Consider the following 25,865-nt stretch of genomic DNA (forward strand, 5'->3'; position numbering starts at 1 on the left):
TCGCGGCAACACCGAATCCTTAACCCACTGAGCAAGACCAGGGACCGAACCTGCAACCTCATGGTTCCTAGTCGGATTCGTTAACCACTGAGCCAAGATGGGAACTCCCAGCTTAGCCATTCTTTAAGAACTAAATTTATACCTATAATATGATGCAGCCTTTGCACTCATTAGTGTTTACCCAAGAGAAATGAAAGCACATGTCCATCCAAGGGCTTTATTCACAATAGCCAGAAGTTGGAAATAATCCAAATGTCCAACAGATTAGCTAATTGTGGTATGTCCACACAATGGAACACTACTCAACAATAAAAAGAAATGAACAAAGCCATGTGTCTATCAACAGATGAATGAGTAAACAAAACGTAATTATATAAGATGGAATTATTCAGCTTTAAAAAGGAATGCAATTCTGATGTATGCATCAACATGCATGAACATTGAAAATATTATGCTCAGTGAAAAAAACAGACATAGAAGTACAAATATTGTATGATACCACTTATGTTAGGTACCTAGACTAGTCAAATTCATACAGTAAGTAGAATAGAGGTTGCCAGGGGCTAGGGGCAGGGGAAATGGTTATCGTTTAATAGGTACAGAGTTTCAGTTTAGGATGGATAAAAAAATTCTGGAAATAGGTGATGATTACACATCACTATGAATATATGTAAAACCAGTGAACGATAGGAGTTCCTGTCGTGGCACAGCAGAAACAAATCCGACTAGGAACCATGAGGTTGTGGGTTCGATCCCTGGCCTTGCTCAGCGGGTTAAGGATTCGGCGTTGCCATGAGCTGTAGTGTAGGCCAGCAGCTACAGCTCCGATTAGATCCCTAGACTGGAAACCTCCATATGCCAAGGGAGCAGCCCTAGAAAAGGCAAAAAGACAAAAACAAACAAACGGAGCAAATGGGAAGGTCTCGCTATGGTTAAACAGGATTGGTGGTGTTTTGGGAGACATTGGGATGCAGATTCTATCCCTGGCCTGGCACAGTCATCCCTTGCCATAGCTGATTCCTGGCCCAGGGCAGCCAAAAATGACAAGAAAAAAAAAATTAAAAACATGTGTCGTGGCACAGCGGAAATGAATCCAACTAGAAACCATGAGGTTGCGGGTTTCCATCCCTGGCTGGCACTGCCATGAGCTGTGGTGAGGCTCGGATTCTGTATGGTTGTGGTGTAGGCCAGTAGCTGTAGCTCCAATTTGACCCCCTACCGCCCCCGCCCCCAGCCTGGGAACCTCCATATGCAAGCAAAAAAAAAAAACAAAAAGCAAAACGTGAACATGAGTAAATGGTATCGGAGTTCCCATTATGACTCAGCAGGTTAAGATCCTGACACAGTGTCCGGGAGTGCAGGGGTTCAATCCCTGGCCTTGCTTAGTGGGTTAAGGATCCAGCATTGCCACAAGCTGTGGTGGTAGGTCACAGATGCCGCTTGCTACTCAGATCCAGCACTGTGGCATAAGCCCTAGACTGGGAACTTCCATATGCCACAGGTATACTCCTAAAAAAAAAACTGAGTAAATGGTAAATGTTATGTCATATATATTTTTACCACAATAAACAAGCAAATGAATGAACAACTAATATACACAATAATATTTTTTTTTTCTTTTTTGGCTGCCCTGAGGCATATGGTGTTCCTAAGCCAGGGATCAGATCCCAGCCACAGGATCCTGAACCCACTGTCCCAGGCCAGGAATCAAACATGCATCCCAGTGCTCTAGAGATGCCACTGATCTTATTGTGCCACAATGGAATTCCAATAAGCAAAAGAAACCAAATCCATTGGAGTTCCTGTTGTGGCCCAGCAGAAACGAATCTGACTAACATCCATGAGGATGCAGATTCAATCCCTGGCCTCACTCAGTGGGTTAAGGATCTGGCATTGCAGTGAGCTGTGGTGTAGGCCAGCAGCTACAGCTCCAGTTTGACCCCTAGCCTGGGAACCTCCATATGCCATAGGTATACCCCCCCCCAAAAAAAATCAAATCCAAGTGAGTTTATATGGTATGCTTCCACTTACATGAAATTCTAGAAAAGTCAAAACTAATCTATAAGTAATATAAATTACAACAGTTTTCCCTGGGGACAAGAGTAAAGGGTGAGGATTGACTGTCAAGAAATATAGGGGAATATTTTGGGGTGGTGGAAGATTTCAATTACCTGATTGAAGTAGTAGTTATATTTGTGTAGACATTTGTCAAAATTTTTAAACGGAATGTTTAAGATTTGTGTATTTTTGGAGTTCCTACTGTGGTGTAGTGGGTTAAGAATCCAACTGCAGGAGTTCCTGTTGTGGTTCAACAGGTTACAAACCCAGCTAGTATTCACGAGGATGTGGGTTTGATCCCTGGCCTGGCTCAATGGGTTAAGGATCCAGCGTTACCACAGCTGTGGCATAGGTCACAGATGTGGCTCAGATCTCATGTTGCTATGGTTGTGGTGTAGGCTGTCAGCTGTAGTTCTGATTCAACCCCTGGCCTGGAAACTTCCATATGTCGCGGGTGTGGCCCTAAAAAGAAAAAAAAAATCCAACTGCAGGAGCTCAGGTTGCTGCAGAGGTGTGGATTTGATCTTCAGCCAGGTACACAAAAATTCTGGCAGCTGCGGCTCTGATTCAATCCTTGACCAGGGAACTTCTGTATGCAAGGGTGAGACGGTAAAAAGATAAGTAAATATGTGCATTTTTTTTCTTTTTCTTTTTTATTTATTTATTTTTTTATTTTTTAAAGAGAATTTTATTTTATATTTTTGCTTTTTAGGGCTGCACCCGTGGCATATGGAAGTTCCCAGGCTAGGGCTCCAATTGGAGCTACAGCTGCTGGCCTACACCACAGCCACAGCAATGCCGGATCCTTAACCCACTGATCGAGTCCAGGAATCAAACCAGCAACCTCATGGTTCCTAGTCAGATTCGTTTCCACTGTGCCATGATGGGAACTCCTCCAGTGATAATGTTTTTATTTAAACTGCATCTCTGGCCCTCTTCTCCTAACTCATCCCTAAATACTCCTCACTCACCTGCTCTGGTCACATGGGCCTCCACATTGTCCCAGGCTCACAGGTTTATTTCCACCTGTTTGTTCACTCTCTCATTTCAATCACTTCTCAGCTTTAATATCTCCTCACCAAACATCATATTGCATATTTGTTTATGTGTTGTCTGATTACCCTCTAGAACAGCACTGTCCGGTAGAAATATAATGCAAGCCGGAGTTCCCGTCATGGCACAATGGTTAATGAATCCGACTAGGAACCATGAGGTTGCGAGTTCAATCCCTGGTCTCGCTCAGTGGGTTAAGGATCCAGCGTTGCCGGGAGCTGTGGTGTAGATCACAGATATGGCTTGGATACTGCATTGCTGTGGCTGTGGTGTAGGCCGGTGGCTACAGCTCTGATTAGACCCCTAGCCTGGGAACCTCCATATGCCACAGGAGTGGCCCAAGAAATGGCAAAAAGACCAAAAAAAAAAAAAAAACCAAAAGGAATAAAGACAATGTAAAATAAACCAAAATCTTCATATGGCAGGAACTTTGCTTTTTTAGGGCCACACCCACGGCGTTTGGAAGTTCCCAGACTAGGAGTTGAATTGGAGCTACAGCTGCCGGCCTATACCACAGCAACAGCAACGCCAGATCCAAGACAAATCTGTGACCTACACCCCAGCTCATGGCAACACCAGGTCTTTAACCCACTAAGCAAGGCCAGAGATCGAACCTGGGTCCTCATGGATCCTAGTCAGGTTTGGTACTGCTGAGCCACAATGGGAACTCCCATTTCTTGGGATAGGTTGCAGGCACAGTTCAGATCCTGTGTTGCTGTGGCTGTGGTGTAGGCTGGCAGCTACAGCTCTGATTTGACCTCTAGCCTGCGAACTTCCGTATGTCCAGGTTCGGCTTTAAAAAACAAAAAACAAAACAAAACAAAAATTATTTTTTGGCCATACCAGTTCCCAGGCCAAGGATGGAACAGGGAGTTGTGCTCAGGGTGCATAATCTTTAATTTACAGGTGATTGTGCTTAAGGTGCAGTCAAGCTGCAGAGAAGCACAAGGAAGGGCTCTAAGCTTTTCAATTTTAGATGATTCATTTTTAAGCTATTCATTTTTTTTTTTTTTTGTCTTTCTGTCTTTTTCTAGGGCCTCACCTGACGATCTGATTTGACCCTGGGAACTTCCACATACCACAGATGCAGCACCCCCCCAAAAATTATTTTTAATAAAACATTCTATTTAACCCAAAACATATGAAATATCATTCCAGTATAAAAGCAATATTTTATTTTATTTTATTTTTTATCTTTTTAGGGCCGTCCGAGCCTCGTCCTCGACCTACACCACAGGCCACTGCAACGCTGGATCCTTAACCTACTGAGCAAGGCCAGGGATCGAACCTGCAACCTCATGGTTTCTAGTCAGATTCGTTTCCGCTGCACCACGATGGGAACTCCTAAAACCAATATTTTATTTATTTATTTATTTATTTATGTATTTATTTATTTATTTTGTCTTTTGTTGTTGTTATTGTTGCTATTTCTTGGGCCACTCCCGAGGCATATGGAGGTTCCCAGGCTAGGGGTCGAATCGGAGCTGTAGCCACCGGCCTACACCAGAGCCACAGCAACGTGGGATCCGAGCCGCGTCCGCAACCTACACCACAGCTCACGGCAACGCCGGATCGTTAACCCACTGAGCAAGGGCAGGGACCAAACCCACAACGTCATGGTTCCTAGTCGGATTCGTTAACCACTGCGCCACGATGGGAACTCCCTAAAACCAATATTTTAAATGTTAGATGGTTTACATTATTTTCTACCAAATCTTTGACATCAGGTATATATTTTACATTTATAGCACTTCTCAATTCAGACTAGCCACATTTCAAGAGCTAAATAGTATTGTGTGTCTAGTGGCTTCCATTTTTTGTTTTGTTTTCTTTTTGTCTTTTTAGGGCCGAACCTGCAGCATAGGAAGGTTCCCAGGCTAGGGGTCGAATGGGAGTTGTAGCTGCCAGCCTACGGCACAACCACAGCAACTGGGGATCCAAGCCATGTCTGTGACCTAAACTACAGCTCACGGCAACTCCAGATCCTTAGCCGGCAGAGCAAGGCCAGGGATCAAACCTGTGTCCTCGTGGATACTATTTGCGTTCCTTAACCACTGAGCCATGACAGGAATTACTAGTGGCTTCTGTATGTGGTAGCACAGCTCCAAAATATAAACCCTGAAGAAGAGCTTGGTGTGTCTGGTTCCTGGTTAAATCCCCAGCACCTAGAACAGTGCCTGGTACGCTTTTCATTATATATTCAATTAGTGGTTTTTGAATTTGTAAGTGAATGGAATGGTTTTGCCGCCCCTAGAACACTTCCCTAGGGTAGGTCCCAACCCTCGGAGAACAAACATCTCCTGGCAGGCAACCCTCAGACATAGTCTGGACAGCAGCACCACCTGCTGGAAAACAGAGAGTCACTCACTCAAGAGGATCAGGCTCCTTGATGGAAGGCTGAAGGAGGGGGCATAGGCAGAAGGGCTCTGGATGCCTGGAATGATATTCCTTACCTGGGTCTTGGACCTTCAACTTTCCAAAAATCTTTCCTAGATCTTAGCTCCTAGTATCACTAAGGCAACTATCATATCAAGAATTCCAGGAGTTCTCATTGTGGCCCAGTAGAAACGAATTTGACTAGGAACCATGAGGTAGTGGGTTCAATCCCTGGCCTTGCTCAGTGGGTTAGGATCCGGTGTTGCCCTGAGCTATGGTGTAGGTTGCAGATGCCGCTCAGATCCTGCGTTGCTGTGCTGTGGTGCAGGCCAGCGGCTATAGCTCCGATTCGATCCCTAGTCTGGGAACCTCCATGCGCTGTGGGTGTGACACTAAAAACAACAACAACAACAACAACAACAAAAAAGAATTCCATTAACAATCAAAAACAAGGAAACCATGCTAGGCTCCCTCTTCCATGGTTTACACCTGAATTCTTATTTTTTTTTTCCCTGTCTTTTTAGGGCTGCAGGTGCAGCATGTGGAAGCTTCCGGGCTATGTTAATTGACAGCTCACAGCAATGCCTGATCCTTAACCCACTGAGTGGGGCCAGGGTTCAAACCTGCATTCTCATGGATACTAGCTGGGTTCATTACTGCTGAGTCACAACAGGTACTCCCTGCCGTCTGATTCTTAACCCACTGTGCCACAGTGGGAACTTCAAGGAATACATCAACATACTCTTGCCAGGATTCTGCTAGGCCCTTGGTTAAAAGCCTCCTGGGTCCTAGTTCTTTTCTCATCTCCTACCCTGAAGATGGGTCCACAGTTGCTGGTTGGCGGCAGGAAGTGGCAAAAAATGGAGTTTGCTAGTAGCTCAGCAGTTAAGGATCTAGCGTTTTCACTGCTCTGGTTTCTGCTGTGGCAAAAAAATTTTTTTTTATATATAAAATGATTTTTATTTTTTCCATTATAGCTGGTTTAACAGTGTTCTGTCAATTTTCTACTGTACAGCATGGTGACCCAGTTACACATACATGTATACATTCTTTTTTCTCACATTATTATGCTCCATCATAAGTGACCAGACATAGTTCCCAGTGCTACACAGCAGGATGCTGTGGCAAAATTTTGATCCTTGCCCTGGGAACTTCTATATGCTGCAGGCACAGCCAAAGAAAAAAAAGTGACTAACAAGGCCAGGCTCCACCTAGAGTTGGCCACACTAGGCAGCTTACCAAAAGCCCTGAATGGTATAAGAGGGATTCAATTTCTTTTTCTTTCTTTTTCTTCTTTTTTTGTTTTTTTAGGGCTGCACCCATGGCATATGGAAATTCCCAGGCTAGGTGTCAAATCAGAGCTGTAGCTGCCAGCCCACGCCACAGCCACAGCAACACCAGATCCGAGCCAGTATGTAAGACATGTTTCTTTGAAAACTCCATCTTGTTCTTCTTTACTTTATCCCATCTTCTTGTCTTACTTGATCCCATCTTCCTGCTTGGAAAAACAGTCACAGTGCTGGTAAATGACTTAAGCTTAAGAATAAAGATCTAAAGGCATAAGTGACTTAAGCTTAAGAACTGTTATGTGCCTAGATGTCAGAGTAAGAGCTTAACCTTTTACCACCTAAGTGGCTTTTTAAATAGTAAAAGAACTTATATAATAGTAAACAAACCCTGTATTATCCACCTATAGCCACTCCTCACTTGATCTCATCTAAAGAGCACAATAAAAGCAGTGTGGTTTCTTGAGGCAGGGCTCTTGGCCCCTGAGACCTTGAGTCCCCCGTTCCCACCTTTACTTAAGATAAATGTCTCTGTGTCTTGTTTTATGTTAACTTTTTTTCCTTAAGTTCCACAGCACCCGTTCTTCAGCCTCATCCTGCTGAGCTGGTCTCCGCAACCAACACCACAGCTTACAGCAACACCAGATCCTTTAACACACTGGGTGATGCCAGGGACTGAACCAGAGTCCTCATGTATACTAGTTGAGTTCATTACCACTGAGCCATGATGGGGGTTCTGTGATTCAGGATCAAGATGAATCCATTGGGAAGGCTGTGCTTGGTAGGTAGTGAAGGTTAGAAGGACATGAGATTCAGGCAGGACCCAGAAACTTGGGAATGATTTGGATGCCCACACAGCAGTGATAACTCCAGATCCTTAACCCGTTGAGCCACCAGGGAACTCCAACACTTTTTTTTTTTTGGTCTTTTTGCCATTTCTAGGGCTGCTCCCGCAGCATATGGAGGTTCCCAGGCGAGGGGTCGAATCGGAGCTGTAGCTGCCAGCCTACACCAGAGCCACAGCAATGCAGGATCCTTTAACCCACTGAGCAAGGCCAGGGACCGAACCCACAACCTCATGGTTCCTAGTCGGATTCATTGACCACTGCACCATGACGGGAACTCTAGCACTTTTAAATTATAGGCAAGATTGTGTGTGTAGGGAGTGTTTGTCTGGGAAAAGTATCATTAGTTTTTTCAGATTATGGAGGTAAGAAAGGCTGGGGACAATGCCACAGGGAATGAAATCCATGGTACCACTTTCCAGAGTTGGTTTTCAAAAAGGCTCTCTGCTGCCTTCCCAAATGTCACCTCATAGCACCCCCATCTCTCTTGGGGCCTGCCATGGAGTATTCAGCTGTTCGAATCCAGGAGACTGTGTGTTCAATCAGGAGGGTGGCAGGAAATAAGACTTCCTCTGGTTCTTGGGGGCTGCTGGGTACAGCTGGGTTTGGAGTAGCTTCCTGCAGCTGCTGTGGACAGGGAGCCAAGGAATGCTTGTTTTTCCCTGGCTTTCCTGGGACCCGCTGTCCTGCTACAGAAGTCACTAGGCCCCACCAGGCTCCACTCTGGGACTCACTCTTGGTACATTTTATCCCATTATGAAAGGAATCTGGAACGAGGTGACTCTAGTGTTGGGCAATGCAGGACCAGCAGCAGGCTGCCCAGCTGGCTTATCTTGTCAGTTTCCATACCTCCTTCCCTGAGCTCCCCCTGCTGGGCCCCTGCTCCAGACCACTGTGCTCAAAGTCAGGCAAGTTCCAGCAAAGTCAATGATGCCTGGTCAGGGCCTGCTCAGGCTGTCACCTTTGACCCATTCTTGTCCATTTGGCCAGGCCTGGGCATGCTCTGCTATGACTGAACCCCTCCTGGGAATTCCCCAAGCCAGCAGGAACTCAGCAGCTCTCCTCTCAAAGACCCATCTTCAGTGACTCTTCCTCCAGTTGTTCTTAGACCAGGCCCGACTGCCTGACTCCCCTACAGACACCTCCTTGTTTCCTTTCCCCGAGGAGCTGGAACCCAGGATTCTCTGTCATCCTGGCTGTGACTTTTAGTTCTCTGGCTTTGGCCTTCTTGCATGTCTGAGAAAAGAGTAGGTGCTCAGTAAAGGACTTTGTGCTTTGACTTGAGTACTTCCTTGTTTTCTACCCTGTTCCTTACCCTTTCATTTTTTATTTTACTTTGGCTATGCCTGGGGCATATGGGAGTCCTCAGGCCAGGGATCGAACCTGTGCCGTAGCAGTGACTCTGGCCACTTCAGTGACAACATCAGATCCTAAACCCACTGAGCCACATGGAAACTCCAACCATTTTACAATTAAGGACTAAAGTGGGCTTAGATTAAATGCTATAACTTATAGAAGATGCTATAATTAGGCCACCCTGAGAACACCAGCCACTATGTCCAACCACTTGTCCCAGGCCTTTTTGCTCTTTGAAAGGGGCTGGCCGACCTGGAGCCCTCTGCCTTTTCTTTCTCACTGAGGTTGCCCTGCAGCCTCTTCCCTCCCTCAGTGGTCACTGTCTACTCCCACAAATCAACAGTGTCAGGATCCCACCAAGGCGAGGACAGGGTGGCCACTGGGCATGTGAACCAAAGGAGAAGGAGACAAAGACCTGAGACCTGGCCCTGTTTCTCCCAAGTTTGGAAGCCCCTAGCATGAGTTCAAGGCCTCTGTGTCCTGGGCTCTGGGGGTGGATAGGCCCTGGTAGTTGAAGTTTTGATGCAGCTGTATTTATTTGTTGACTTATTCAGCAGGCTTGAATGGAGCTCCTTACTCAGGCCAGTCAGAATGAAGGGTAGGAAGATGAACACAGATTCACAGCTTGGCCATTTTACTGGCTCTGTGACCTCTGGTGAGTGGTTTTACCCTTAGGCCTCAATTTCCTCATCTGTAACGTGGGGCCAATAGTAACAACTGCTGCAGAGGCTTGTTGGGAGGCAAAGTGAAACTTTGGGTGTCCAGGGCACAGGACAGGCCTTGGTGATGTTATCATCAAGGGCAATATATGTCTTCCAGGAGCTTGAGGTCTCCTAAAAGCAATAGGGAGTCAGATGCTGAGAAGGCTTGTGGGTGTTGTTCTTGAGGGGAATAGGCAGGACTTGGGTAGGTGGAGGAGAAGGGGCCTGGTGGTATTCTGCAGGGAGTTGAGGGGAGGGGATGTGACTGGTGAGTCTTGACAAGTCTAGGGCAGGTCTCTATTGCCCAGGGTGGTATAGGGTAGGACTCTATTCCGTAGGAGGCAAGGAGATGCTGAAAGTATATTGGTTTATGAGGTTTGGGCTCCAAAATGCCAACTGGACTCTCTGGGAGGTCTCTCCAGAAAGCTACCCATCTCTAGCTCAGACTTAAGGCTCCAAGGGGCCTCAGTTTCAACCAAATGTTCATTGATTTATTTTGATTTATTCCAATGTTACTGAGTATCTTCTAAGTGCCAGGCCCTGTCTCAGGTGCTAGGGGTCCCCAGGATGGAGGGAATAGCCAGACACATATCCTCCAGTCTATCCTGGGGGTAACTTCTAAATGAGACATAATAATATGGTAGGGTAAACAAGGGTCCAGAGCAGGGAGAGCTTGTCCAGGCCAGAAACTGAGACAAGGGACAAGCAGGAACAAAGTCGGGAAAAGAATGCTGTGGGCAGAAGTGTCACAAGTGGGAAGGCTTGAAAGGCTTGAGGGGAGCTAGAAGATGCCTGGAATGTTTGTAGGAACTTAAAGAGGCTCCATGTGGCTGGGATCATGTGCAAAGAAAAATGGGTAAAGATGTGTGGGTAGGTGTTGAGAGAAATGGAGAATGGAAGAGAGGGTGCCAGGGTAGAGCGGAAGGGAGGGGGCCAGGCTAGGCAGGTCAGGATGAATGAGGACCCCTTGTCTGCCTGCCCCTCTTCACAGCATCCCAGTGGGAAGTCAGAGGCAGAGTACTGAGGGGGGTGGGATCACAGGCGGATTTAAGTTTGGAAATTAGCTTTGGTGACTGCTACACAAAGACTGGGTCAGCAGAGGACAGGGCCCCATGGCCCCCCTCCCTGCAGGCCACAGTGGTTTTATGGGAGAAGATGCACAGAAAATCAAAGCCCATGAAGACTAAGGGGATGTGCAGGATAGAGCTGGCACCTCACCTTCAGGCTGACAGGAGGCAAGGGGACTTTGGCCCTAAAGGATCCTGGGAAAAGCAGCAGCTGTTGCTCCTTTTAAGGATGCAGGCAGCCCACAGCTGTGGTGAGGCTCCAGGATTTGAGGTCAAGGACATCTGAAGGGCCGGGCTGTGGGTGGGCCAGCAGGGCCACCAGGCCAGAGAGGAGGAAGACCCCAGCAGTTCAGCAGGAGGCAATGTCCCACTCTGACCCAGCTGTCTGGGAACAGCTGCAGGCCAGGAAGAGGGTGGAAACCTAGGCAGCAGCAGGTGAGGAAGCTCCCTGGCTGCAGGGTTGTGGGAATGGAGGGACAGCCAGGGGAGGGGGAGGACACTGGGGGAAGGGCAGCATCTGCTGCCCACGGGCCTGCCTGGCTCCAGTGCTTTCTCAGGCAACTGGTATTCCTCTGGGAAGGAAAGGCCGGGGTGAGAAACACCAGGTGGCAGGGGCGGGGGGGGGGGGGGGGGAAGGGGGAGAGGCAGGGAAGGGGTCACCGCTAGGGAGGGAGCTCAGTGCTCTCCTCCCTCTTCCCCCAAAAGACCATCCAATACCCCTCGAGGACCCTCTCCCACCCTAGTCCCTGGGTTGTTTTATTTCCCCCTCCAGACTCTGAGTTCTCAGCTCCTTATCTGCACCTGTGTCCTGGCCCGTCTTCAAAGAGGGAAAGTAAACAACTTGGCACCTTCCACAAAGCTCGGGCCCATTGGGTCACAGAGAGAATGGGGTTTGCCCAAGGTCCTAATCAGTCAGAGGCAAGAGCCAGGGATTCTGCTTGTGTGCACCCAGCCCTTGGGGTTTCAACCCTGGGCCATAGACACCCCTAGGCCCTGCTTCCTGAGAACTGAGGGATTGAGGGGACTTCCTAGGAATGAGGCTGATCCCAGAGGTTACGGGTATAGGAAGGAGGCCTGTGGGCTCCCACTTCTCTGCCCACTTCAACACTGGGGCCTAGGTAGCACTGCTACTGAACCAATTGCTGAGCGTCCCAAGCGGCAGGGTGAGTACAAGGAAGTTTCAGGCAAAGGGAGCATAGGGGGTCAGCTGAGGTCAGTCTTCCTTCCCAGGCCCCCAACACAGGATGAGCAGCTGCTGGGCTCTGGTTTTTTGTTTTTTGTTTTGGCTGTGCCTGCAGCACATGGAAGTTCCTGGGCCAGGGATCAAACACGAGCCAGAGCAGCGACCTGGCCCCCTGCAGTGACAATGCCGGGTCCTTAACCTATTGCACCACAAGGGAACTCCTGGGCCCTGCTTTTGAGGCCCAGACTATCCATTTCAGGAATAGCCTTCCCTCCACACTGATGTCTCTACCTTTGTATTGAATCAGCTGCCACATACCCAGATGTTCTTGGGGGAAGAGAGATGAGATCCAGGAAAAAGAGATGAAATGCATCTTATAACCTTTTCTGTAAAAATTCTCCAGGGATCATGAATTGGTCTTTGTATGATTCTTAGGACATGTGAGTGCTTCTACAAAGAGCCACCACCATGTTTGCTTACCTCAAGGGCCCATACTGAGCCCAGCCACGAGTCCTTCCCTTTCCAGGCCTTCCTGGTCCCTGGTGTCCCTTGTCAGTTTCAGTCTACTGAACCCATCTGATGAATATAGATCCTCTCCTGCCCATTCACAGGTAACTCCAGCCAGGACCTCGGTCCATTTTGACTCAGTGGCAACTTCAAGGAGGGACCTTTGAAGGTTACCAGGCCTGAGCAGTGAATAAGAGGGAGATGGATGGGACAGTTGGCTGAGGTCTCATGTGCCTGCCAGGTGACACCCTATCTGTCCTGAGGGCCTCCTGCAAGCCTGTGTCTGGCAGCAGTCCCAGGGGTGATGGGATTGCCTTAGAACCTATCTTAGGGCAGGACATTCTCCCCTCTCTAGTCCTCTACACCCCTGCCCCCTTGGGCCAGGCCAAGGGCTTCCTTCCCTTGGGAGTTTGTACTGAGTCCTCTCTGGTGGGCTCTGCAAGGTCTCTCCTGAAGCCCTTAGGGGCAGCGCATTCCTCTCCCTTCCTCCTCTGCTCCTCTGGGGCTGGAAGGAGGGGTGCCGCCTGTCTGGCCTCTCTGCATTCCAGTGGAAGGTGGAGGCATGGAAAGTGAGGAATTTTCTCACCAAATGCTTGTTCTGACTTGACTTCCATGGCACCTGGTGCCCATCCCCCACAGGACCCCCATCTCTGCCCCTACACCTGCCTTCTCCCCCATCTCTTTCCCCACCTCCCAGGGAAGGAGTTCAGGGGCTGGGGCCAAGTTGCTGCCCCCTCATTCCTCACCCCACTGCATTCTTTCCAGGAGGCCTGAGGGCACTGTCCCCACTCCCCTCCTCCTCGCTCCCACCTTTCAGCTTCCCTCCCTGCTCCTTGCTTCTAGGATCTTTTTTTTTTTTGTCTTTTTGTCTTTTTGCCATTTCTTGGGCCGCTCCCGCGGCATATGGGGGTTCCCGGGCTAGGGGTCGAATCGGAGCTGTAGCTGCCAGCTTACGCCAGAGCCACAGCAACGCAGGATCTGAACTACGTCTGCAACCTACACCACAGCTCATGGCAACGCCGGAACCTTGACCCACTGAGCAAGGGCAGGGATCGAACCCGCAACCTCATGGTTCCTAGTCGGATTCGTTAACCACTGCGCCACAACGGGAACTCTGCTTCCAGGATCTTATTCTCTGGCAAACCCCAGTCTGGTTAAGTCTAGCTCCAGTGCTCATCCTCCCAGTAGTCACTCTTTCTCCCTTGTTCTGTGTTCCATTCACTGCTCAGGCCATGTGACCTTCAGGTTTCCCCAGACCTGCCTGGCCACTTCCTCTTCTGCCTTCACCTTGGTGGCCATTCCCTAGAAAACCCCAGGATTCCCTCCTTTACCTCCTGCAGGCTCTGCCTGCAAAGAGGGGACTTCTCTGATGAACTGTACCACAGAGCAGATTGTGGCCTCTCCAGGCTCTCTCATCCCCTGATTATTACATTTTTATTGACTTATTTATTTACTGTATAGCTTATAACACTAGAATTTGGGCTCCACAAGAGTAGCTTGTTCCTTTTATTCCTTGCTGTGTTTCCAGGATACAATAGACCCAGTAAATATCTGTGGATTAACAATACACTGATAGATGGCTCACACTGGTTCTGACTCAGTCACATAAAGGGATCTTCTGTCATCTCAGTGAGAGGGCAGGTCTGAAGCTCACACATGAGGTCACTTGATGATGAGGGACATGCTCAGAGAAGGCAAGTAGTTTAGGTCACACCACACAGTAAACTTAGCTTTGGGTCTTATCAGGGGCTTATTCCTCACGTAGACAAACCTGGAGGTTTGGCTGATGGGCTAACATTCACTCTTTCTCAGGTCCCCTCAAGATGGTTGGATGTTCCTGTCATGGCTCAAGTGGTTAACGAACCCTACTAGGATCCATGAGGATGTAGATTCGATCCCTGGCCTTGCTCAGTGGGTTAAGGATCCGGTGTTGCCATGAGCTGTGGTGTAGGTCACAGACGCGACTCAGATCCTGCATTGCTGTGGCTGTGGCTGGCAGCTAGCTCTGATTAGACCCCTAGCCTGGGAACTTCCATATGCTGCAGGCACGACCCTAAAAAGACAAAAGACAAAAGACAAAAAAAAAAAAAAAAGATGGCTGGATGGAAGTTCTCTTGTGGCATAGTGGTTTAAGGCTCTGTCTGGTGTTTTCACTGTAGCAGCCCAGGTTGCTGATGTGTCTCATGTTTGATCCCTGGCTGGGGAACTTCTACATGCCTTGGGTATGGCCCCCCAAAAAAGATGACTGGATGAATCCCTCTTATTCCTCTCAGAAATATTGGGGGTTTCCCAGACCAGAGGAAGGGCTCCCAGAGGATTGCCTTTCTCCGTCAATGCCCGGCCTAGAGCTAAGTGTATCTGTCCACTCAGGTTCAACACTTTGCTGTGTTCTAATGGCATATACCCATCAGCAGTGATAGTAAAGTCATAATCAGTTGTTGTTGGGTAGCCTGTCTCTAAACTAAGGGGCCACTGAGAGGAGCCCAGCCTGCTGAGAAGGACAGGCCCAGATCTTAGGTCAGCTCTGAGAGGTAGAGCTGGAAGAGCCTTTGGCCAAGCTCTGAGCCAGACATGGACTTTTGGACTTTTATTTTATTTATTTATTTATTTTTGTCTAGGGCTGTACCTGTGGCATATGGAGGTTCCCAGGCTAGGGGTTGATTCAGAGCTAGAGCCGCTGGCCTATGCCACAGCCACAGCCATGCCAGATCCAAGCCTCGTCTGTAGTCTACACAACAGCTCATGGCAATGCTGGATCCTTAACCTACTGAGTGAGGCCAGGGATTGAACCTGCATCCTCACAGGGACAACATCAGGTCTTTAACTCACTGAGCCACAATAGGAACTTCCAGACATGGACTTATGACTGAGCGTAGAGAAGGGAGTCTTTTTTTTTGTTCTTTTTAGGGCCACACCCAAAGCATATGGAGGTTCCCAGGCTAGGGGTTCACTCAGAGCTACACCACAGCTCACAGCAATGCCAGTTCCCCAGCCTACTGAGCGAGGCCAGGGATAAAACCCACATTCTCATGAGTCCTAGTCGGGTTTGTTAACCACTGAGCCATGACAGGAACTCCCAAGAAGAGATTTTTTTTTTGTCTTTTTGCCTTTTCTAGGGCCGCACCCGCAGCATATGGAGGTTCCCAGGCTAGGGGTCCAATCGGAGCTGTAGCTGCCAGCCTACGCCAGAGCCACAGCAATGCGGGATCCGAGCCACGTCTGCGACCTACACCACAGCTCACAGCAATGCCGGAAGCTTGACCCACCGAGCAAGGGCAGGGATCGAACCTGTGACCTCATGGTTCCTAGTCGGATTCGTTAACCACTGCGCCACAACGGGAACTCCCCAAGAAGAGATTCTTAATCTGGCTGAACCAGAAGAGTATAGATAGCTTCCCCAAGACTCTGGGTTTAGGGGCTAGCTGGTTGGTGATTGAAAAGAATTAACAAATAGGCCCTTCAGCTTTGCTGGCTTCTACTGGCTCCCCGGCCAGACCAGACCTAATCTGGTGTTTTGCCCAGTGCTCAAGGCCACAAGCCCAGTATTTGGAGGATAATCACCCAAAGTTGGCCTTGGGGGACTGTCTTATCCCAGAGCCTCAAGGGAGTGGGAATATGGCTGAGGGAGGGGGCAGTGGACATGTATGTCTCCTCAGCAGAGAGGTGACTTTTAATTCTGTGACCAACCCTCATCCTTGCTGTGAAGTTCCTGTCCCCACAGGACTGTATGTATATTCCTGGAGGGCCAGGTATAAAAGCAGTCACCTGACTGATGAGAGGAAGGCCCTCTGTCAGACATGTATGAAGGAGTCTGGTGGAAGTGTTGGAGGGGAGGGCCCTGCAGGGGAACGAACTGACTTCTGGGAAGGCTGGTGGTGACCCACAAACACGCCTACAGGCAGTTTCTCCCGGATGAATTTATCAGCCCTTTCTTTCTTCCAGAGTTGCTGGACAATCTGCCTTCTGTTAAATCCAGACAAAAGGGACCCCTCCCTTCCCCTGATTTGGCTGGCCCTGCTTCCCAGGGCCTGAGGCAGACCTGCAGGTCTGGCATTTGGGTCTGGATCCTCCACCCTCAGCCAGCACTGACTCCTGCCCCTCACCATCAGGCCTTGGGGAGGATCAGCCACAGGAGCCTCCCTCCCTCTGGAAGTGTCTAAGGCTGGGCACTGGCCCTTGGTCCTCAGTTCCTTGGGAACATGCTAGAATAAAAGAGCTCTGGAATCCTAGGACCAGAAGAAAGTTTGGTCCATGTAGGTCTCTGCTGGATTTCATGTGAGCTAGAGCCAAGGCCTTAGCTTAAACCACATCAGCCCCAAGTAAACACTGGGATGTTTGCCTTGGGCCTTGCACAGGGCTTAGACTCTTGGGGTAACTGTCAACCAAGAAGTGAGGTAGGCAGCACTCCCTGATGCCTTCCTTCCAAACAGAAATTGTGCCTCTATTATGTGCATGCTATTAGGTGATTGTTGCAATATAGGATTAAGCAGGTGCACATATCTAGCCTCAAGGGCTCATACTCTAGTTGGGAAGACAAACCTTAATCTGAGAATCTTCCTGAAGCCTCTAGCTGGGGGTCTAAGTGGAGGGTGGAGGAAGCCCCAGAGGCTAAATGGCTAGAAGAGTTGAGGGCTGAGCATCCTACCCGAATAGCCTCATTCTTGGCCTCTTGATCAGTGCCCGCCTGGGCCCATACCACATGGGCCCTTGGGATAGCTGTTCTTGGGTGTGCCCTGGGCCTCACTCTTAGCTGCAAGCACCAAGCCTGAACTAGGGTGGCCTAGGCCCTGTGGGGTTGCAAAATAGCTCCCAAGGGCGAGTAGCTGTGGACCTAGTGCTAAGCCCTAGGGTGGGGTGTGCAGTTTTCTACAAAGGGAAAGGCTTCAACTCTCAGGACTATAGGGAGTAACAGTACCTTGCATTCACAGCCCCATCCAGCCTTGGCATACATGGAGGTGGCCACCTCCCTCTTTACTCTGCTATGCATTCCATGGGAACGGTTGGGCTCCAGTAGTGGCTTGTTAAGCCCCAAAAGGCTGGTCCAACTCTGGCCATTCAGGCCTCTTGCCTTCTAGGGCCTGAAGGAACAGAGGGTTGTGGAAACCCCAATTCTAGACAAAAAAGGAAGCCACCAATGAGGCCCAGAACGCACAGTTGTTCTGGCCTGGGAGGGAAGTGCCAAGGCTGGAAGGTTGCAGGAGCAGGTGAGCATCGGGGCCAGCCTGAGACTCAGACCATAGCATCTCCAATTGAGTCCCAAACCTAGAGAGGCAGAGACTGGAAGGATTTTGCTGTGAGAGCTTCAGGCAAACTCTGGTTTTTGCTCCCCTCCTCCTAGGACTAAGAAGATCCTACCCCACCTTTTGGCACTAAGTATTTGAGGTAAAGACCTTCCCTTAGCTAGAGCTCTAGGGGAGCTTGGGCATGGGGTGCTGGGTCCCTGGAGGCCAGATTGAGGCATGGTGTCTCATCTAGCAAGACCAATGCCAAAAATGAAGGGGAGTTACTCTAGCATCCATGGATGGTCAATGAGGACTAAAGAGCAGTAGCTTCTGTGTAGATGGTAAGAAGGATGAGGTCTGTGCTCACTGCTGTCTTTTGTTTTGGAAGAACATTTACATATAATTGTACAGTCAGACACTAAAATCCTCAGCAGAATTTAGGGCTGCAAAGCAGTGTCTGGTGTATGTTTGGGGGAGGGGAGGACACTCTGTAAGTTGAAGGAGTGAATGAAAGAATGTATTTTGTTTAGAAACTCATAATTTTCTGCATTTTTAGCCTTTTCAAAGAAGCTAAATTTCAGAGCTGGATTTTTTAAAGTTTTAATATCTAAAGAATGATTTGGGGATTTTCCTTAGTCTTTTTTTTTTTTTTTGTCTTTTTGCCATTTCTTAGGCCTCTCCCACGGCATATGGAGGTTCCCAGGCTAGGGGTCGAATCGGAGCTGTAGCCGCCAGCCTACGCCAGAGCCTACTCGGGATCCGAGCCGCATCTGCAACCTACACCACAGCTCACGGCAACGCCGGATCGTTAGCCCACTGAGCAAGGGCAGGGACCGAACCCGCAACCTCATGGCTCCTAGTCGGATTTGTTAACCACTGCGCCACGACGGGAACTCCCTTTTGTTTTGTTTTTTTTTTGTTTGTTTGTTTTTTTGTGGATTTTCCTTAGTCTTTACTTCTTTTTCTGGTCTGTATGAAGTTTGGAGCCCATGAATTTAAGTTTACAGAATCAAAGGGAAGGAGTTCCTATCATGGTGCAGTGGAAATGAATCTGACTAGTATCCATGAGGATGGAGGTTCGATCCCTGGTCTTGCTCAGTGTTGCCATGAGCCATGGTATAGGCCACAGACGAGGCTTGGATCCCACATTGCTGTGGGTATGGTGTAGGCCAGTAGCTGCAGCTCTGATTCCACCCCTAGCTTGGGAACTTCCATATGCTACGGGTGAGGCCTAAAAAAAAATATCACAGGGAGTTCCCATTGTGGCTCAAGGGTTATGAACCTGACTAGAATCTATGAGGATGCGGGTTTGATCCCTGGCCTCACTCAGTGGGTTAAGGATCTGGTGTTGCCACAAGCTGCTGTGGAGGTTGCAGATGAGGCTGGATCAGGTGTTGCTGTGGCTGTGGGGTAGTCTGGCAGCTGCAGCTCTGATTCAAACCTTTCCATAGGCTGCAGTTGTGGCCCTAATAAGAAAAGTAAAAGAATCACAAACAGGTATGTGCATTTGGGAGATGGGTCATTCTTTTTTTATTTTTTTGCTTTTTAGGGCCGCACTGGTGGCATATGGAAGTTCCTAGGCTAGGGATCAAATCAGAGCTACAGCTGTCAGCCTACGCCACAGCCACAGCAATACCGGATCTGAGCTTTGCCTGTGACCTACAACACGGCTCACAGTAAAGCAGGATAGCAGACTCACTGATAGAACCTGCATCCTCACGGATACTAGTTGGATTCACTAGTTGGATTCGTTTCTGCTGAGCCTAAAGGGGAACTTCTGGGGCATTCATTTTTTCTCTCTCTGGAGTCTGCTTCTCCCAGTCTTTCCTAAGGAGAGGAAGAAAGTAGGGGAAACCCAGTTCCACCAGGATCCCACGAGCAACCTCTGGCAGGCAGTAGCCAATTCTGCGTTCAGAATGTAATAGCTGACAAGAGTGCGGACCTGGAATTCCAGCCTGGCCACAGGCCCAGGAAGGGATGGACACATTCTGCACAGGGAACAGAGTCCACCACAGGTCCCATACCCCGACCCGTCGAGTAATTGTTCAGGTCTAGTAACTGACGCGTCTGAGGCCTTTGAGGTGTGGGGGGGTGGCTAGGTAAGCCCTAGGGACAGTGAGAGCGTCTGCAGGAGCCTCCCCTTGAAGGGAGACAGACCTCAGCAGTAACTACCCGCGTTTCTTCCTCCCACCCCCTGAAAGAATGCGGGCCTTGAGCGAGTGACCAGAGCCAGCGGGTCAGAGCTATTTCTGGCGCCTGAGGAGCATCAGATTCCGGGTGTTGAGGGCAGGAGGAGGGGACGAGGGTCAGGCCCGAGCCACTTCCTGGACGCCCCCGCCTGCTGGGGGCACCCGGAGAGGGGCGCGGCTCCCTGCCCTTCCGGCCCTTGCCTCAGTTTCCTCATTAGTATAGGAGGCGGGCAACCGGGCCATCATCGTTTGCAATTTAGAGGACGCTTCCTGAGTGTTTTCTTGGCTTAGAAGTACCTGATCTGCGTTAGAGAGAAATCAGCAGGGCCAAAGGCAGTCTATGGATGGCCAGTTGCGGCAGGGCCAGTCATTAAGCCTGACCACCAGGGTAGGTTGGATGATTCTCAGCGGCTCAAATGCCTGAGGTTGGGCGCGGCGCCCCTCCCCCGCTCCCAGCTCTGAGAGCTCCCCGAGACACGGACTGCTTGGGGTGTGTTCTAGGGGCGGACTTGGCTCGCCGCGGGGCGGGATTTCCAGGATGGGGCGTGTCTTTTCGGGTGGGGGCGTGGCGGGCCAATAGGCAGAGCGACGCTGGCGCGGGCGGGGGCGGAGCCTTTGCGCGGGTGCGGCGCTCTGCGGGGCGACCGACGCAGGCAGAAGCGGGCGTCGCGGGGACTGTCGGTCGGCGCCGTACGGAGGTGGCCGCGGGATTGGCTGCAGCACTCGTGTGTCAGGGGGTTGCTAGGCTCCGGCCGCGCGCCCCGCCCTCGCGCTCGGCGCCCTCTCACCGCTCGGTACGTGCTCGCGCTGAGGCTGCGGTGCGGCGCTCGCGCTCCTTGGGCTCGGCGGCGGCGGTGGCGGCGGCGGCGCGGCAGCGGCAGCTTTGCTCCGAGTCCCCGGGGAGAGGCGACGGAGTCTTGCGGCCCGGAAGAGCGAGCACCTGCTGCAGCCCACTAGCCGGGGCTCGGTGAGTGCGCCGCCGGTCCCCCGCCGCCGTCCTAGCCTCCCGAGGAACACCTGCTGCTGCTCGCTGTTTGGCCCGGGGCGGGGACACGGTCGCGGACGTCCTTGCGGGTGAGGCGGCGGCTCGGCCGGGGTAGAGCCATCCTGTTGTTCTCGGCCCTTCAGGCCAAGGCTGGGGGCGTCCGACGTCCGGGCCCAGGCTGCGCGCCGCGGTGATGGGCCAGGCCTCAGCCCGGAATGCGCTCGCGGGAGCGAGGGGCCTGCGCGTCGGCCGCAGGCGTGTGCGGCCTGCGGACTGCCTCCCGGGCTTCCACAGAGGGTCGCGCGGCCCATTTTGGCCAGGGCCAGAGAATGGGGCGTTGAGCCCCCGCGGGAGGCAGGGAAGAGTGCCACAGCTGCTGGGTCTTGGAGCACTCAGAGTTCTGGGGTCACCCGTCCACACACGTATACACTTGGGTTTCTTCGGAAGCCTGCTACTACCTTTTCGTCTTTTTACTAGGTATTTGAAAACCATATTCTCCCGCGGGTATATTTGGAAAATGTCTTCAGAGAAAATGCTCTCTCGGTTTAGAATCCTTTTGCCATAAATTCCAAGTTAATTTCATAAAAACAACTACTAATTTAAAATGCATATTTTAGTCTCTGTGACTTGAGAACCTCTTAGGTTTGTGAACTTAGTTCAGAATCAGTTTTAATGGTGACCATGCATGAAGTTTTGCTTTGGCGAGAGCTGCAGCCTGGGACAGCTCGGTTATAGCCTAGAGTTCTAAGTTAAGAGTAGGGCCTGCTGTTTCCTTAAATAAGCAAGCAGGCATGGTTCCTGGCATGGAAGCCAGACTCTGTGCAGGGAGGGTGGTGTTTATAGGACATAAGTCCAGATAAAGAGTTGGATGTGCTACCAGGTGTTTTGAAGTTTGGTGTAGATGGGATGTTGTAACTTTATCAAGTTGTTCTATGCTTAGTGTTCGGAGACATAATTTTGGAATGTCCCCTTTTAAAAAAGAATTTAACATTGGAGGCATAGTGTGAATATGGAGAAGCTGAATTAAACTTGGTTTGCCTTGGAGTCTAGGAATAAGAGCTCCTGGCCTGCATGCTTAAAGGAGTTTGAGAAGCCATTTGAGGAGGGAGTTGGATGCCTAGTGTGAGCCAGCTCAAGGTCTGTGGGATACTCTCAAAAGTAAAAGTACTATATAGGCACACATCTGGTTGGAACATGAAAGCTTGTGTTGTTATGTGCCTCTGTTTAAAGAGGCTGAAAAATTGATTTGGCAAAATGCATTCATTTATTTAACAAATATTTGGCTTCACTACTTAGCAAATACTGTGACAAGTCCAGGGGATCTACATGAAAGAGGCTGATTCTGCTCATAAGGAACTCAGTTTTGTGGACATTGGGGGATGGGGAACCTATGATTGATAGTGTCTGCCTCACTAAGTGTCACATCACTAACATGGTGTTTTGGGAGCCTGAGGAGAGAGGGAATTCCTGAGTTGATTCTTGCAGGGCCAGCAGGAATTAGCCAGGGGACAGCAAGGTCCCAACACAGAAGAACCACATGTATATGAGTGCCTAAAATAGCACTTGTGAGTCCTCCAGCTTGGCAGGTGGGAGCCCTAGACCTTTCTTACTGAGCTCAGGAGTTCACACTTCATACTCAAGGTGCAGGAAAGCTTTTCCTCAGTGGAGTGGCATGGTCCAGACCTCTGTTTAGAAAGATCTTGCTGGTGGCCCCATAGGTAGTAGCAGGGAGGGGTGGGAAAAGGACCTCTGGCTGTGAGGGCAACCAATAAAGGAGCAATGAGGGAGGAGGAGGCAGCTCTGGAGACTGGCTGAAAAGTTTGAGCAAAGGGGATACCAAGCTGTGATGGGGGAGGAGACTGCATTCTGGAACATGTGGGCCAGAAGATTGAGCGTGACCAAGAATTTAAACCACCTCTTCTGCAAGTTTGCTGGTGTCTCTTAAACAATGAATATGATGGAGTTTGGAGGGACCTTGGGGCCACTTAGACTGGGATTGTTGTTTAGAAACTGGGATTGTTGTTTAGAAAAGGAGAAGCATGGCATTTGTTTATTAAAAACCTTAAACAACCTTATTTCTTACTTCAGCTGGGGGCATTGCTTTTCCTCTTGGGCAGACAGGGCTGGTATATTAACCTCTGAGAGTAGATGTGTATTCATCCTTGTTGTGACACATGAGAGCATGTTCAGTCTTTTAACTTCACAGTTGTTCCAGCCTTTTCCTGAGCCCTGGGTCAGTGATGCGATGGATCTACATCAGCCACAGTTGAGGGTCTTCTGTGTTTCTGCTGTATATGCATCATTGCTAACGTTTGTGAGAATCCTTGATAGTGGCCTAACAAACTGAGTCACAGATGAAGGAGTGTTCCCACAGTCACACAACTGTTAAGTGGCAGAATTAGGATTCAAACCTAGTTTGAACGTTTTGTTATATCAATCTGTGTTTGTGTTGCATCAAACTGATAATGGTGGCCTCAGTTGGGTCCTTCTCTGGCAGAGACCAAGCACAGGTGTCTGGTGGTGGGCAGAATGCCAGGATGAGATCCCACATGGAATTCCAGGAACATACTGTTAGGGACCATTTTCAGAAACCTAGGGCTGGTCGGAGCCTTCTTGAGGCCTGTGCTGGTTGCTCTGGCACCATGCTGAAGTAAGCCAAGGAACTTGGATTCTAGGATGGGGAAGGCCGACTTTAGGGGAGAACTACATTTGAGCTAGACATTCAGGAAGGGTTAATGGATTGGTGAAGGAGTGGTGTCAAGAAGATCGCAATTAGGGATTCCTGTCCTCGTGCAGCGGAAACGAATCCTACTAGGAACCATGAGGTAGTGGGTCTGATCCCTGGTCTTGCTGTGTGGGTTAAGGATCTGGTGTTGCCATGAACTGTGGTGTAGGCCAGCAGTTGTAGCTGCAATCAGACCCCTAGCTTGGGAACCTCCCCATATGCTGCAGGTGCGGCCCTAAAAAGCAAAAAAAAAAAAAAAAAGGAAAAAAAGTCACAATTATGTGGAATAAAAAAAGGTGAGCAGAGGAAAGGGGTGGGAGGGTGAAGACTGGAGGTTTTTCTGTATATTCTGGAAGGTTGGGTTAAAGTCAGAATGCCACATGGAGGAGTTTGGTGTTATTTAAGAATGGGGAACCTTGAAGGTCACAGAGCACAGCTGTGGTGGGGTCAGCTTTTCCAGTGTGAATGTGGAAGCTGGGCTGGACTGGAGGCAGGTTGGTTACTGCTGTGGTTCAGTGGGAAGACAGTGGATTTGAACAAGAACATTGGTTAGCAAAGGTGTGGAGAGATAAAGGGGATTCACGATGAGCCAGTTCAGTAGAGGGACCTGGGTGATACAGGGACCTGGCAGGGGTCTACCATTCAGTGGAAGGGCAGGAGGTTTACAGTGAAATGAGGATGTAAGGCTGCGTCAGCTGAGTGTTGGTGAGGACTTGAGAAACTTGGAATAGAAAGGGGCTCCTAGACTGTAGGAAGGCTTGAGTCTGTGACAGGCAGGCAAGATGGTGAGGAAGAGGTGAACTTATGAAAGAGAAAGTATGATTTGTTAACCCACTTGGTAAGTAGAGGAACAGTTTTGTTTTGTTTGTCTTTTTGTCTTTTCTAGGGCTGCACCTGATACATGGAGGTTCCAGGCTAGGAGTCTAATCAGAGCTGTAGCTGCCCGCCTATGCCGCAGCCACAGCAATGCTGGATCTGAGCTTAGTCTGTGACCTACACCACAGCTCATGGCAACGCCGGATGCTTAACCCACTGAGCGAGGCCAGGGATCAAACCCAAAACCTCATGGTTCCTAGTTGGATTTGTTAACCACTGAGCCACGACAGGAACTCCAGGTTTGTTTTTCTTTTTAGGGCCGCACTGTGGCATATGGAAGTTCCCAGGCTATGCCACAGGCACAGCAATGCCAGATCCGAGCCGCAGCTCATAGCAATGCCGAATTCTTAACCCACTGGTTGAGACTAGGGATTAAACCTGCATCCTCATGGGTGCTAGTCAGGTTTGTAACCCACTTAGCCACAAGGGGAACTCCCAGGAACGTTTTCAAAATGTCTACAGTTTTGGGGACTCAAGATTACAGCAGTGGTAATGTAGTTTTAGTCTGGATTTATTTAAAGAATTGCCACTGGCTCTCAGATTTGACCTGTGGCGAGGCAAACTAAAGGTGGCCTGAAGTTGGAGTCCTTTTACCTGTGCTTGCCTCTGTTTTGGCCTTGGCTCAAGGCATGCGGAAGTTCCTAGGCCAGGGATCAAACCATTGCTATAGCAGTGACCCAAGCTGCTGCAGTGACAATGCCGGATCCTTAACCTGCAGTACCACGAGGGCACCCTCTGTGCTTGCCTTTTTGAGCTGGGTTTATTTTGGTCATAGGGTTCCCTCCCCACTCCCCAGCATGTGGAAATTTCCAGGCAGAGAAATTCCTACCTGATCTACAGCAGTGATGATGCCAGATCCTTAACCCACTGAACTACCAGGGAACTCCATGGTCATAGCCTTCTTCTTCTTTTTTTTTTTTTTTTTTTGGTCTTTTTAGGGGCATATGGAGGTTCCCAGGCTAGGGGTCAAACTGGAGCTGTAGCTGCTGGCAACAGCCATAGCCACAGCTGCAACCACAGCGACACCAGATCTGAGTCTGCGACCTGTACACAGCTCACAGCAATGCCAGCTCCTTAACCCACTGAGTAAGGTGTCATGTGTCCTCATGGATACTAGTCAGATTCATTTCCGCTGAGCCACAGTGGGAACTCCAGTCATAATCTTCCTGATAAGAGGCGCATAACTAGCCCAGTGGAATGGCAGGCAGTGATAGACTTCTTTTGTGGTTAGGCAAGAATAAGAGTAAGGTCTCGGGTTTTTTCCTAGCCAGTTTAGAAAGTCAGCAATGAGAGGTTTGATTCAATATTCCAGCTTCTGGGGTGCATTGTTTAAATTTGAACCACTGTAGAGTGTGATTGCATGGAGACTGGCGCCTTCCAGAGTATCTAAGAAGTAAGAAATGCTGGTGTGAACATCCAGCCACCCAGATGGGGAC

General features: G+C 49.6%; 2 protein-coding genes across 9 annotated transcripts in view; one reads left to right on the forward strand and one right to left on the reverse strand.

The window, feature by feature from the left end:
- Nucleotides 1-19,187: 19,187 nt before the first annotated feature.
- Nucleotides 19,188-21,139, reverse strand: LOC125110531 (formin-like protein 5). The gene is made up of 2 exons (XM_047751831.1): nucleotides 20,642-21,139; nucleotides 19,188-20,584 (listed from the first exon to the last, which is right to left on the reverse strand). Exons 1-2 carry the CDS (start codon nucleotides 21,137-21,139, stop codon nucleotides 20,162-20,164), a joined length of 921 nt encoding a protein of 306 aa, XP_047607787.1. The 3' UTR covers nucleotides 19,188-20,161.
- Nucleotides 20,500-25,865, forward strand: part of DAG1 (dystroglycan 1) — a 59,329-nt gene continuing 53,963 nt past the window's right edge. For 3 of the 8 annotated variants that reach the window (XM_047774367.1, XM_047774323.1, XM_047774361.1), the window contains exon 1: nucleotides 20,687-20,810. The gene's annotated coding sequence lies outside the window, so the exon portion shown is untranslated. Of the gene's footprint in view, nucleotides 20,638-20,686; nucleotides 20,918-25,865 lie in introns of those variants that run through there. The other 5 variants (XM_047774344.1, XM_047774390.1, XM_047774331.1 and 2 more) reach the window with 5 other exon arrangements.

This window comes from Phacochoerus africanus, chromosome 1 (genome assembly GCF_016906955.1).
Source record: "Phacochoerus africanus isolate WHEZ1 chromosome 1, ROS_Pafr_v1, whole genome shotgun sequence".
NCBI classification, from domain to species: Eukaryota; Metazoa; Chordata; class Mammalia; order Artiodactyla; family Suidae; genus Phacochoerus; species Phacochoerus africanus.

Excerpts from the sequence above, each read along its gene's own strand:
- LOC125110531 (XM_047751831.1), bottom strand. The coding sequence starts at position 21,139 with ATGGGCCGCGCGACCCTCTGTGGAAGCCCGGGAGGCAGTCCGCAGGCC. Across the intron at positions 20,585-20,641 it reads CGCAGCCTCAGCGCGAGCAC|CAACCCCCTGACACACGAGT; the intron begins GTACCGAGCGGT and ends GCCGGAGCCTAG.